Source organism: Primulina huaijiensis, chromosome 7 (genome assembly GCF_012295235.1).
Source record: "Primulina huaijiensis isolate GDHJ02 chromosome 7, ASM1229523v2, whole genome shotgun sequence".
Taxonomy (NCBI): domain Eukaryota; kingdom Viridiplantae; phylum Streptophyta; class Magnoliopsida; order Lamiales; family Gesneriaceae; genus Primulina; species Primulina huaijiensis.
In genome coordinates, this window is record NC_133312.1 from 20,725,265 (window position 1) to 20,739,375 (window position 14,111).

The window sequence follows — 14,111 nt, forward strand, 5'->3', positions numbered from 1 at the left end:
ATAGCAGTCTAAACACTATGATTCAATCGTTCTGCTCAACAAAGACAATAATTACACCTCAACACTCCATGTCACACTTTGTGTCTTTGGAAATAGTATTTTTATACTCACAATTGGATTATAAAAAACAAATTATAGTCCCCATTTTGTGTCACTTTTCAAGAATCCCATAATAATACTGGAAATTGTTTGAATCTAGTAGATTTTTTGGCAATTTACAAACATGAAAATCCACTTGTTTAATACGAAAAAAATAGTTTCCGTAATGAGAAATATTAAAAGTTAAAACCCCATAAATTTTTACTATATAGAAAAAAAAAAATGGGACAAATGACAAGATTTGTCAAGCCTACCATTTTGCAATACGCCACACAAGATCCTTCTTTTTCAAATATTTAGTTTGCCAAATGTCAATTTTAAGACTGTTTTCTGTTTGGTTATGCTTTTGTTCTGGAGTGGATTTGGTAAAATAAAAATAATAATAAACAATAAAGTCGTTGATGGAACAAATTTTATGAACTAGATTGAAGCATAAGTCGCTATAAAGATGGAGACGTGAAAATGAGAACAAATCGAGAAGTCATAATCCCTACATGGTTCTACAAATTACAAAGCCCTACGTGATCCATCGTTACGTTGCCATTTGTATACTCCAATCATACATATATTTATTTGTCAACTTTAAGATAAATTTCTTGATTTTGTTTTATTGAACTTCATTTTCTATATAGTTTTTAAAAAATAGCTTGTTTTTAACTAATATTTAATATAGTATTACTAGCGTTTGATGTCTTGAGTACGAGATCTCAATTGACAACCTTCTTCCTCAAAATATATAATAATAAAAAAAAGATAGAAAAAAAACATGTTGGTGATTCTATATATATTTTTATTACTGATGTGATCCAGGTGAATAGGATGAGCTGGGTCGGGCAATACACTGAATCTTGATATGAAGATGATGGAGGAAAAATGAGTTGTAGTGATGTCCTGAACACATGAAAACAAACACGTGAATGGGCGTCGGAAGGGTGTCCGGCATGATCATTCTGATGCTTAAGTTAGCAGGCGGAAAATGAAGAAAACCAGTATAGCTTTTACAGAGAAATAAATGATACTTGTGTGTAAATGTGTGAATATATGTAAATGAAATAAATGCAAAACAAACCTGCTATTTATAGGAAAGAAGATGATGTATTTTCTTTGTTTTCAGTGTCTACTTACCACTTATAGCCACCACCTACATAAAGTTTCGGTCACGCTGTTTTGACTTTTCCATTATGTCAAATCAGTAAGATATTGTCAGACACGTTTATCGAGATAAGATATCACCTGCTCCCGCACTCAAGTGAGGTACTATTACCGAGGCATCCCAGGTAGAGAGTCATCATCCGGGAATTCGCCCGAGAGCTCGGGCCTCTGGTTGCCCGGGTAAATGACGTCCCGAGCACTCTCCTTACCATGATCTGAGTTGTCCAATTATTGTCCCAGTTCATTTATGATCCGAGCTCTTCCAGAGGTATCAATTTAAATGTTAGTATCAAATTAAAATGCGCCAAGACGTGCAAAGGTAAAAAAAAAAAAGGTCATGTATTAGAAGGTAACAAAAAAATATTCAAACTTGAATCGGACTTACGTTTGAAAGGAGAAATCAACACTAATTCAAAATCAACCCTTTTCCGAGTTTGAGAGAAGCTTTAGTTGTGATATAACATACCAAAGTGAGAGACCTACAAATATATGATTCATATTAATTAAATAAGTCTTCTTTTCTTGTGTCTATATAACTTAAAAAAATTTAAAGTTAAGCGTGTTGATTTGAAAAAATTTTGGAAGAGCAACACACATCTTGGGAAGTTNTTTTTATATTTTATAATTTTTAAAAATAATAAATTTTTTATATTTTATTCTTTATATAAAAATTTTAATAGTTCAACAAACAATTAGGTTTAGAAACCAGATTTACTTTTGAAAGTTTTTTTTATTTTTTATTCATTGATAAGAAAAAAAACGTGAATGANATTCGCCCGAGAGCTCGGGCCTCTGGTTGCCCGGGTAAATGACGTCCCGAGCACTCTCCTTACCATGATCTGAGTTGTCCAATTATTGTCCCAGTTCATTTATGATCCGAGCTCTTCCAGAGGTATCAATTTAAATGTTAGTATCAAATTAAAATGCGCCAAGACGTGCAAAGGTAAAAAAAAAAAAGGTCATGTATTAGAAGGTAACAAAAAAATATTCAAACTTGAATCGGACTTACGTTTGAAAGGAGAAATCAACACTAATTCAAAATCAACCCTTTTCCGAGTTTGAGAGAAGCTTTAGTTGTGATATAACATACCAAAGTGAGAGACCTACAAATATATGATTCATATTAATTAAATAAGTCTTCTTTTCTTGTGTCTATATAACTTAAAAAAATTTAAAGTTAAGCGTGTTGATTTGAAAAAATTTTGGAAGAGCAACACACATCTTGGGAAGTTTTCCGAAATTCATGTGAATAATGATATAAGCAAATTGAAAAAAATTGATGATGTTATAGTGAAAACCATCCTCAAATCAGGATGTTACGTTAGCTGTATTGTGCTACACTTCAATTAAATTTTAAAACAGAGAAAATATATGCTACATATATTNGATTGATGATAAAATAGAATTCTGGGTCGCGAACAGTGATTCGATTGATGAAATTTGGTATGATATCGATGATACACACACATATATATATGAGTAGGTCTCTTGTGAGACGATCTCACGAATCTTTATCTGTGAGACGAGTCAACCTTACCGATATTCACAATAAAAAAAAATACTCTTATCACAAAAAATAATATTTTTTCATAAATGACTCAAATAAAAGATTCGACCCATGAAATTGATCCGTGAGACCGTCTCACAAGACTTATATATATATATAAAACCCCTAATATTTTTAATCATATAGTCAAAACATAGGAACAACTACCTCCAAATAAAATAATATCCAAATTAATCTAAAAAATTGTATAATATAAAAATAAAAAAACAACTAAAAAGGAAACTCTTTTTTGACTTAAAATTCAACACGCTCGCCATCTCTTAATGTAATCTTTTCTCTGTACATATTTTAATTCTTGAGCATAATTATTACGGATCAATCACATACTGGAAACACACAGATCTGAATAGCTTGAATCTTGATCGTTTTTCCGCTCGATTCTTGACATTAATTACAATATTTTCCCATATTTGACCAAAGTGGAAAGTGGGAATTCAACTTTGCAAGCTTTAATTTACTGTCTGATCTTTTTCCATTCCCACTTGGAAAAAGAGCACAACTATCGGGCAAAGAAATCGTCATTACTAATGTTTTGATCAGTATACTATTGTTTTTACTTTTTGGAGGTATATTGGCTAGTTAGCTTATCGTAGTCGACTTCCATAAATCGTGGGCTTTAGCTGTATTATTATTGCCACTCTGCTTTTTGGGGGGGCAAAGCTACGATTTTTCCTCTGTGCTGCAACCTGCGAGATTATTGCTTTGTTTAATTTTGCTTGTTATGTACACTTCTAAGTGTTTATTTGATTGATTAATCACAGCCCATTTGGTTTAGTTGCTTAAATTCGAATAATCTTGTGGCCCTCTAGTGGATTGAGTGGAGAGTATCGGATTGATCTGATTTAAAAGTTTGAATGTATGCTTTATAGTTTGATTGTTTGGTCGGTGTTATTTTGGTGGGTTCTGGGTGAGATACAGGAGTGTGATGTGGTGACAAATGAGTTTTAGGGTTCTCGAGATATGGGGTGTGTTTTTGGGAGAGAGATTTCATCTTCTGGGCCGCCAAGTGGCGAGGTTGTAGCTGGAAAGAGGAGAGGTAAGGGAGGAGATAAAGATCTGTCTGTGCCTTCTGGGAGGAGAGAGAAAGTAGTTGTTGACCCAGTAAGTAAATTTGAGGAAGAAAGAGGAGGCAGCTGCAGCGGTGAAGTTCAGAATGGTGAGGATACGATGGAGGAAGAGCGGAAAGAGAGAAGCAGGCGGCGGCAAAATGGTGAGAGGAGGAGGTCTAGGCCAAATCCTAGATTAAGTAATCCCCCTAAGCACATCCAGGGTGAGCAAGTGGCTGCTGGATGGCCATCTTGGCTCTCTGCTGTGGCAGGAGAGGCTATCAATGGATGGACTCCTCGACGTGCTGATTCGTTTGAAAAAATAGATAAGGTTAGAGTTTGCTGGTGATGCTACCATATTTGAGTTTGCTAGTTTATTATGTTCTCATGTTTTGTGTGTTTTATATTCTCGATTGTTGTGTTTAGATTGGACAAGGTACTTATAGTAATGTGTATAAAGCTAGAGATGCCATATCAGGGAAGATCGTTGCATTGAAGAAGGTTAGATTCGACAATCTGGAGCCTGAGAGTGTGAGGTTTATGGCCAGGGAGATTTTGATTTTGCGACGCTTGGATCATCCAAATGTCGTGAAATTGCAAGGATTGGTGACATCAAGAATGTCATGTAGTTTGTACTTGGTTTTTGATTACATGGAGCATGATTTGGCTGGCCTTGCTTCGAGCCCTGGAATCAAGTTTACAGAGCCACAGGTTGGATCCTATTTTCATTTTTCTTTGTTTCTACTATGTTTTTTCTCGACGGTCTTTTTTGTGTTTCTATTGATTGGATTTTAGTGTTCGAGTTGATCCTGCAAGTCTTTTTTTTTAATCTTATTATGATTGTTGTAGGTGAAATGCTATGTGCATCAGTTATTGTCTGGACTTGAGCATTGCCACAACCGGCATGTGTTGCACCGAGATATCAAGGGGTCGAATCTCCTTATTGATGATGGAGGAGTTCTCAAGATCGCTGATTTTGGATTGGCTTCGACTTTTGACCCTAATAACAGGCAGCCAATGACGAGTCGTGTGGTTACTCTTTGGTATAGGCCACCAGAGCTTCTTCTTGGTGCCACGGAATATGGTGTAGGGGTGGACTTGTGGAGTGCCGGGTGCATTTTAGCTGAGCTATTTGCTGCGAAGCCCATCATGACTGGGAGAACAGAGGTACATTTTGAGTATCACAATTTTTACTCTTAATTCTCTTGATCGCCTTCGTAAATGGCCGTGTTCATAAGAAATTGATTGGTTTGCCTTTTGTATTTAACTGGAAATTTCGAAATGGATGAGTGTTTTAAAAAGCATGATTAAGCATGAAGTGTAAATAAAAAGCTTCCATTTGGAGGAAGAAAGAATATAACGGTCAGTCTAAGGTTGACAGAATTAAGCACGAAAAAAACATAATCATTTTAAATAAATTTTTTAGTTTTCCATTTTGCTTAATGGAAGGTAACTTCTAAGTTTTAAAATAATAAATAGCTTGAACTTGTAGAACTTAAGTTTGACTGTGACGTTTCATCATGCTTCCCGTTTTTTAGAACTTTAGCGTATATGAAAAAATGTGCTCTCTAGTATGTGTCTTGGTTTATCACAGCTTCTTTTTCGATAAAATAAGTGTTAAAGGCATGCAATTTCTGTTAGATTATAATGTGGACGGGTAATAACCAGTAGAGAAATCCATCACAAATTGTCAGCTTTAGGCAGAGTGTATGGGAAAAAATCTAGTGAAAGATGTGTTAATCCCGATAATCGATTGCTTGGTTCAATGGGCTTGAGTCTAGCTGCTCCACAATCCCACCAGGTGTCTACATGTTATCGTAACTTGTGAGTATCTCAGAAGTGTTGTCCTACCCATTGTACCAGTTCCGTGCATCTACAATAACACTGCAATAGCTTAGCTTGAAGTTTTGTTGGGTGTTTTTAGTCTCTAAGATGTAAGATGATGTTTCAACTTTCGTTTGTGTATTATACAACCACCGGCTTTATATCCATTATCGAATGAATGCGTACATGTTGCTCAGGTGGAACAACTGCACAGGATTTTCAAGCTATGCGGCTCTCCATCTGAAGAATACTGGAAGAAGTCAAGGCTTCCTCATGCAACCATATTTAAACCCCAACAATCCTATAAAAGATGCATAAAGGAGACTTTTAAGGATTTCCCCCAATCTTCATTGCCTTTAATCGATACTTTACTTTCAATTGATCCAAGTGAACGTCAAACGGCTACAGCTGCACTCGAGAGTGAAGTGAGCTCTCTTTCTTCTGTTGTCAATCTTTTGTTACACTGGTTTTCGGTCAAATAAAGAAAATAACCTTTAGAATATAAATCAATTTGATTATGGGCTATCCTTTTTTGTCCTTGTACAGTTCTTCTTGACCAAACCTTATGCATGTGATCCTTCTAGCCTTCCAAAGTATCCACCAAGTAAGGAAATGGATGCTAAGCGTCGTGATGAAGAATCTCGAAGGTTTACAGAACATTTTTTATTTCTAATTGAAGAAAGATTGTGCGTTTATACATAAACATATTTTGCATTCGTATTGTTTGGCGGATGAGCTATTTTAAAATCTGTTTTATGTTATGCTTCTGACATGAGTTATGCGGTCATAGGTTAAGAGCTACCGGTAAAGCTCATGTCGATGGTGGGAAGAAAGCCCGTGTTCGTGAACGAGGGATGCGGCCAATGGCTGCTCCTGAAGCCAATGCTGAGCTTCAAACCAATATTGATGTACGTCATTTAATGTGCAACACATCTCTCTCCCCCTCTTTAGATATGCATAATTTCATCCTAACTAGTGTATCTCTTATTAACAAGTTTTTTTGGCCTTCACCTTATTTCAAAACATCTAAATCTTCCACCACAGAGCTGTGACTTGGCAATTATTTTTGTGTGCGCTTCTGATACTAGTATATATATGAATCGGTTTTTAACCATGTCATTGTCATGTGAAAATGTATTGAGTTTTTGTTACAATTTCTTTGAACCCAGAGACGGCGACTCATTACTCATGCTAACGCGAAGAGCAAAAGCGAAAAATTCCCTCCTCCCCACCAAGATGGGGGGCTTGGTTTTCCTTCAGGATCGTCATATCATGTCGATCAAACCTTTGATCCTCCTGATGTACCCTTCAGTTCCATGAACTTCTCCTACTCAAAAGATCCGATTCAGACATGGTCCGGTCCATTGGCTGAACCAGCAGGTGTCGGTGCTCCGAGAAGAAAGTTGAAGCCCTCGAAGAAGGATTATCGAAAGGATAAAAATTATATCCGAAATAAGGAGAAAGATACCGTGTAATATAGAGTTATGTTACAAACATATATCATCAGATCAACACATGAAAGTACAGGTACTGCAGTTTTGTGTGTGATATCTGAGCCGGAAACGTACACTTTTGATAGGTTAATTTATTTCTCTATTTTTAAAAAAAATATTACTGCTATTTCTTGTTGCTATTAATTTTTTTGGATCCCGGTGAACTTTTTTATGCTTTGTTTTTTTAATAAGTTCCTTTTTTATGCATTGTTTAAGCTTTTAAGTATGTTTGATTCCATATATTTCTTGGAATTTGATATTAGAAATCTCATTATTTCGAGTGTTGGGTATGATGGAATTTTAAAAAGTGATTGATATTTGGTGGAATTTGATACAACTAATTGGAATCTTAACAAAAATAAAAGCTGTCATGAGTTTAAAAATGAGGGAAAGAATGACCAATTACATGCTAATCAAATCAAGGAGAATTGCACGAAAAATGGATAATCAATATTTGCCCAAATTAACAACGCTCTCTTCAAGTTGGAGTATGGTTATTTGAGATGCTCGAGTTGTGCAAATGAGATTGAAAGAGCGATTTTCCAAGTGGTTTAATAATTTGAGAAATTATGAATTAGATTGTGAAATCTATGATTTAGAAGTTTATCAAAATTTTTCTATACATGTTAAATTATTAAATGATTAAATTAAATTAATTGTATATATATATTTTTTTAAAAAAATTAGTAGAAGTAGTAGAAATTTATCCCAACTAATCCTTTCCTTGACCACATGACAGTCTATTTTAATGTGTTTTATTCTTTCATTATAAATTTTTATGCACAAGTTAACACACTTGTACGATACTTCAGAGCAAAAAATTCACTAGAAAATACTTTCAGTTTACACAAAAATACTGATGAATAGCAAAAAACTCTATCTCTTAACACAGAAAGTGCATCATAAATTTCTATTAAAAAAACCAATTAACAATGGATTCAAATACTATGAAACCAAAATTCAGTTGAATAAAAAATTCTCCAACGACACTATAGTTCAGTCGTGCTTGAATGTCTTCAATACAAAAAAAAAAAAATTCGTGCTTGAATGTCTTCAATACATTACGGCAGCATAACAACAACAATGACGAGCAGCAGATTTGTTCTCTGTTCTTCCTTCCTCTCTCTTTCTCTCGTTGTCAAAACCTTCTGTTGTGGCCTCTATTATTCAATGTATATCATCTTTAGCCTAAATATTATTCTTTGAATAGATGACTACAAAACATGAAAACTAGAGTTTCATTAGAGACTAAATTCTTTTAAATAAAAAGATCATATCTATAGATAATATAAATCTTATCATAAATAACATTAGTCTAGAAAGTCAAAACTCATGTAAAAAGGTTCTTAAATCATGTCAAAGCGTATTTTCCTTTCAATCTCCCATTTTTGCTTTTCTGGACAAAACACGCAAAAATGATTATCAATGGAACTCCCCTTGAGTTAAAGATATATCTCACCCCTGAATTCATTGAAGTTAGACGAGATGTTCTTAGCGGTGTTGGAACACGGGACTAGAACACTTATCAATTTATTAAATAATAGCAAAAAAGAAAAATAACAACACTAGAAGCCAACAACCAGAGAGATAAACTAAACAAACCAAAGAGTTGCATCGCCATCAGTGGACAGTGATCCCATCCCTTTCTTCTGCTTCTACACCATATTCATTTTCTCCCATTTTTGCTGATGCACCTCTTTTTCTACTCGTGAAGTATTTCTCCTCTTTTTTGTTCACAATGCATTGTCGTAGTGTGTTATGAGATTTTTAGCAATGACATTTTTCTTCAGGCCAAAGTCGATCAAGCCTGTAGACACAAAGGAGACAACATGATATAACCAAAAGTGTTCACATTAGATGTTGAGGTCGTGTTGCCAACTCAACAACACCAGTTTCTAACCAAGGAAGATCGAGCTTTCTATTCCCTTTGAAGTATGTTGGTGCAATCTTTGTAAGATCATTAACATCAAAGATCTCTTCATCCAAATCGCCAGTAAAGCTTTGTGATTCCAAAATCTCATAGATATGCGAGGGAAATAGCAACTTAGTCGATTTTAACCTCCTGTCTGCAAACTGTGGCACGTTCTTGAATATCAGCTTTCCAAAATTGAAGGGACTCCAAGTACCTATGGAGAACAGAACAAAAGCATGTGGGATTGTAACCGCTATTGTATTTGTTGAAGGAGTCCAATTGCGGATGGCCATTTTGTGTAGCATTGAATATAAAGAAGTTAACTTTGCTGCTAACAGCCTCTTTGGATGGTCCGGAAAGAGCTGAATTATTGCTCTTGTGAGGACTACAGTTATTTCATTGATATCATAGGAAATTATTCTTTATATTCGGCTAGAGTATTGTAGAAATCATTAATCAAAACGGGATTAAAATTTTACACTTTGTCACAGACCATATTTTGCTTATCTCTCATCACCCACACTTGATGAGATATTTGTGAATAATTCCAATTTTCGCTTTCGTCAGAAAGGTGACACCAATGTCATCGTTGACAGGAGTCCTCGTTTTTTCAGAAACATCGTCAAATTGTGCCTCCCATAGGCATCCACATTGATATTCTTCTCTTCGATAAATCTACGATTGACGTACAAGGGCAACAGAGACAAAGAAAATTCAGAGTAAAATTTTGTGGAGAATGACTTACTCAACTCATAATCTTCACTATCAATGTTGTCTTCAGTGTTGTCAACATTGTCTTCAACAACTGTAGCAGCTTCGTCAGAATCACTTTCCTTATCATCACTATCATCGGTATCATCTCAAAAGTTTGAAGGGAGCTTATCAATCATCCAGTCCAAGCTAATGGTGTCTCGCGCTTCATCTATTGCACATATCTTGATATTGAAGTATTTTGGGAGTGAACTTAGAACTTTGCTGATCAATATCTCATTTGAAATCAGATCACCAAGAATAAAAGCTTTGTTGGAAATTTTATGAAGACGGCGATCATAGGCAGTAAATGTCTCGGTTTCTTCTATTCTCAGATTTTCAAACACGGTGGTTAGAATCATTAGCTTGGTTCTTCACATGCTTTCAGAACCTCAAGATGCAAGTTGCTTAGCTTAAAGAGTTGTTATATAAACATGTAATTAATTACATCGTCTAAGTATAGCAGAATTTATCAGGAAATAAATCATCTTGTTTCAAATATATACGGCATGTATAATTAACATTCCATCAGTGTAGCAGATGATGCGGCACAACGTACAACAGAATTTTAAGCTGAGAAGTTTGATTCTGGTTTATTTAATTATAAAAAAGACTGTAATGTTGGTCTTCCCAAGTGAAATGCTCTAGTTTTTTGGTGGAATTTGTTATAAATCATTGTTCCTGTGATTATACTGGAAGAATGTACAGCAACATGAAGCAGTAAGTCGAGGCAAAGATTTATCTTTTGTCCGCAAGACGAATTGCTTGTATAACAGTGCTTTACGTTGACGACAATCGTCTCTAAGATACAACGACTTCGAATCAAGAATGCAGCACTAAGACTCTTGATAACAGCGAACGCAATATACAGAACTTTTAAGCACAGAGTGAAGGGAATGCAGCAAAGCAAAAGTATGAGCAATGCAGATGGAGGGATTATTTGTAGTAGTCCACCAGTTGCGTAAAAGGAGCACAACCTTCTCGGTACAAACACACTTTCTGTGAAAGGCCAAAAGATGCACTGGATCAGATGCAGCCTTCTGGACGGACGTACTATTTGACCCAAACGTAGAATGGATGCACTGTTTGGTCTGTGATAGGACACACTATTTTCGAATAGGTGCAATCATTATTTCGAAAATAAAAAATTATTTTCCAAACAAATTTTGTCCAAAAGATTAATACCACACCACACCGAGCCGGGCCGGCCACGCACGCGTGTGTTTCACCGAGACTCAGCCTAACAGCGTCGTCCCCCTTTCAAAAACTTCTGGTGTCCTTTGGGGCACAAACCCTTAGCTCAAATTAGGAGCTAATAAAGAAGTCTAATCTTCCAATATAAAACAACTCTCACTTGTTTTCATTCGCTACTTAATATTTATCCAACGGTTCCTTTAGGATATGATGGTTGTAAAGTAAAGGATAAAGAACTGGTTGTAAAGAAAAGGATAAAGAACTGGTATATTGACTGCTTATAATTTGTGCAATTTGAAATGCACTGTTCTTTAGCTAATTCAGTTAAAATTTTGTTCCATGTGGGGAGGATCGTTTGACATGTTCTTGATTTGGTTCAAGTCTAGTCTAGAATTCGAGTTTTATGAATAAAGAAAATTTGGAATGCTCTCTTCTTGAATTATGCTGGAAAATGTTGTTTCATGTCACGATCATTTGACATGTTTTTAGATTTTGATTTTGATTCCGCTTACGTGAAATCTCGAGTTGATAGTTTTATAAATAAAGATATAAAAGAAAATATGTGATTAGACTATTAACAAACTTTTTTCGTAGTCGAAAACTCTTATTTATAAGGTACAATGGATCGAAAATATATCTTGAACAATAATATCATAACAGTTTTTTTTCTTTTTTTTTGGGTTATAAAGTTTGTTGCCAAGAAACTTTCAATAATTAGAAAAATCATTCGTTGTAAAAACCAATTTTGGCTTCTCGTATTTGTTGCCCATATTGGTCATTTAAGAGTACCACATTACCCAAATCAAGCATTGTGGAAATGTTATCGGTTAGTGATTGAAGAGTCAGCGGACTGTTGTCGGTCAAATAACACCTTCAATTAAAAACAAAAATTTCTACAAAATCGTCTCACAAAACTATCTGTAAGATGAATCTTTCATGAAAAAATATTTATTCGTCAAAATATTATTTTTCAATCTAAGTATGAATAGAATGAACACGTCTCACAGATGTATATACGTTAGACCGTTTCACTGAAAGTCTACTCCGATAAATTTTTTTAAAAAAAAATAGAAAAACTTAATGTGAACTAATTGTAACTAAAAACTTGTGTACGCATAAAATTAAAACCCTTTATCAATGAGGTACTAGATTCTAAGAAAATGGAGAATATTTTAATTTATTCATATTTTTAGTAATTTTATGTCTCTTAAAATAGGGTCATGGTGCATTTCAGTTAGCTCTGCTAACATGGGAGTGATTTATTATAAATTATAACAAGCTAAAACGTAGTTAGGGTGTCAAAATCAGACACGACTAATCAACCAGACACGATTCAACCCGAAAAAATCCAATAGGGTAACCCCATAACTAACCCGAAAAAATTTATTAGAATTGACACCCTTAAATGTAGCCCAATTTAATGCAAATATAAAAATGATGGACAATGTTTTTTGTGCTGTCAATTACAAAATATTCTTCGTTCATACATATGATTATATACGTATAATCAAAAAACAACGTGAGAAGTGAAATCAAATTTAAAAAAAAAATAAAAACTTTGGTTGAACTCAGTATACACCTATTGGAAATTTTTTTAAAACTTATAAAAAAAATTAGAAAGTAGAAGTCGTTGATGCGACTATTCAATTAATTAGTCAAGTAAAAAATATATTCTCAGCAATTTATTTAGGTCTACGACGGCTGCCGTCGCATGCTTAATTTTTCTTGATTAATTTTATTATTAATATTCAAAACTAACAATTACGTTTACAAATTTGAAACATTAGTTTCAATTTATGAGTCAACATTGATAATTAAGTGGATATTCAAAGAGTTACTTGGTATTAATACTGCAACTGAATAATTAATAAAGAAAACATTTTCTAAGATCCATTAAAAAATATATTCATAGAGTATGTTTGTTGTGAGACGATTTCACGGATCTTTATTCGTGAGACGAGTCAATAATGTCTATATTTACAATGAAAAGTAGTACTTTTGACATAAAAAATAATACTTTTTCATGAACACTCAAATAAAATATTTATATCATAAAATTGATCCCTTTGAACACCATCACAAAATGTTTTTGTGATGTTCATATTGCATTGGCCAATAAATATATTTTTTAATTTTATATTTTTATTTTCTCAAATTAATTAAATTTTCAAAAAGCACATAAGAAAAAGATATCTGGGAGCATGACATTTTTGACTGTCAAGTAACATTAACAACAATTTCCCCAACATATCCCCATTCCAAGTTATTATTGCTTCTTTGCAATAATTTTTATGAGAAAAGTGATAATGTATGATGTGGTCTAGCTGACCCAAACTTTAATTATCATATATATTATATAAATTATAATTAGGGTTTGGGTCAGCTAGAACACATATATATATATATATACTAGTTACTTTGTACACGCGGTGCGTGTGTGTACAATCTTTTTTATTATTATCGAGAGACTAAAGTGAAATTTGACAAATTATCGAAGGATTAAAGTGCTATTTGAATTGTTGAAATTTAAAAAAAAACAAAAGTAAAAAAAATGTTTGTTAAATTTTTAAAAAAAACAAATGTAATATTGTTATTATATAAGGGCAAAATTGAGAAACAAAAGTTGGTGTCTATTTTGTCTCTATTAGGGGCATTCTTAACTTGGTGTCCTCAAGAAGCGGTTTTTATAGCCTTATGATGTTTAATAAAATAGTAGAGAATAGTAGAGATAATAGAGATCTTTGGTTACCAAAATTAATAATTCATGCCCATCATCTCGGTTTTGCATTTATTTTGATCTTGTATGTTATTTAAACTCTATATGTATTTTATATCGCTAAATTCTCTGATATTCTAAAATACATATTTTTAACACACTTTCTAAAATTATTTGACATAAATAATTATTTATTTTACAACGCAATAATTATTCTAATTATACCAAATTATCGGATAATTAATTATAGGGCCTTACAGCACATCATTAGTATTTTTTAAAAAAATTAATAATTTGTAATATAGTTCGCTTATAATATTTGTATGAGAGATTATATATATATTAGGAAATTTTTTAT

The 14,111-nt window shown here is 33.7% G+C and overlaps 1 protein-coding gene across 1 annotated transcript; it reads left to right on the forward strand.

Moving 5' to 3' along the window:
- Positions 1 to 3,064: 3,064 nt before the first annotated feature.
- LOC140980710 (probable serine/threonine-protein kinase At1g54610) lies at positions 3,065 to 7,317 on the forward strand. Its single transcript, XM_073446729.1, has 7 exons — positions 3,065 to 4,195; positions 4,291 to 4,575; positions 4,714 to 5,031; positions 5,886 to 6,113; positions 6,235 to 6,335; positions 6,479 to 6,596; positions 6,858 to 7,317. The coding sequence occupies exons 1-7, from the start codon at positions 3,779 to 3,781 to the stop codon at positions 7,161 to 7,163; spliced, it is 1,773 nt and encodes a 590-aa protein (XP_073302830.1). The 5' UTR covers positions 3,065 to 3,778; the 3' UTR covers positions 7,164 to 7,317.
- Positions 7,318 to 14,111: the final 6,794 nt, after the last annotated feature.

Excerpts from the sequence above, each read along its gene's own strand:
- LOC140980710 (XM_073446729.1), top strand. The coding sequence starts at position 3,779 with ATGGGGTGTGTTTTTGGGAGAGAGATTTCATCTTCTGGGCCGCCAAGT. Across the intron at positions 5,032-5,885 it reads TCATGACTGGGAGAACAGAG|GTGGAACAACTGCACAGGAT; the intron begins GTACATTTTGAG and ends CATGTTGCTCAG. Across the intron at positions 6,114-6,234 it reads CAGCTGCACTCGAGAGTGAA|TTCTTCTTGACCAAACCTTA; the intron begins GTGAGCTCTCTT and ends GTCCTTGTACAG.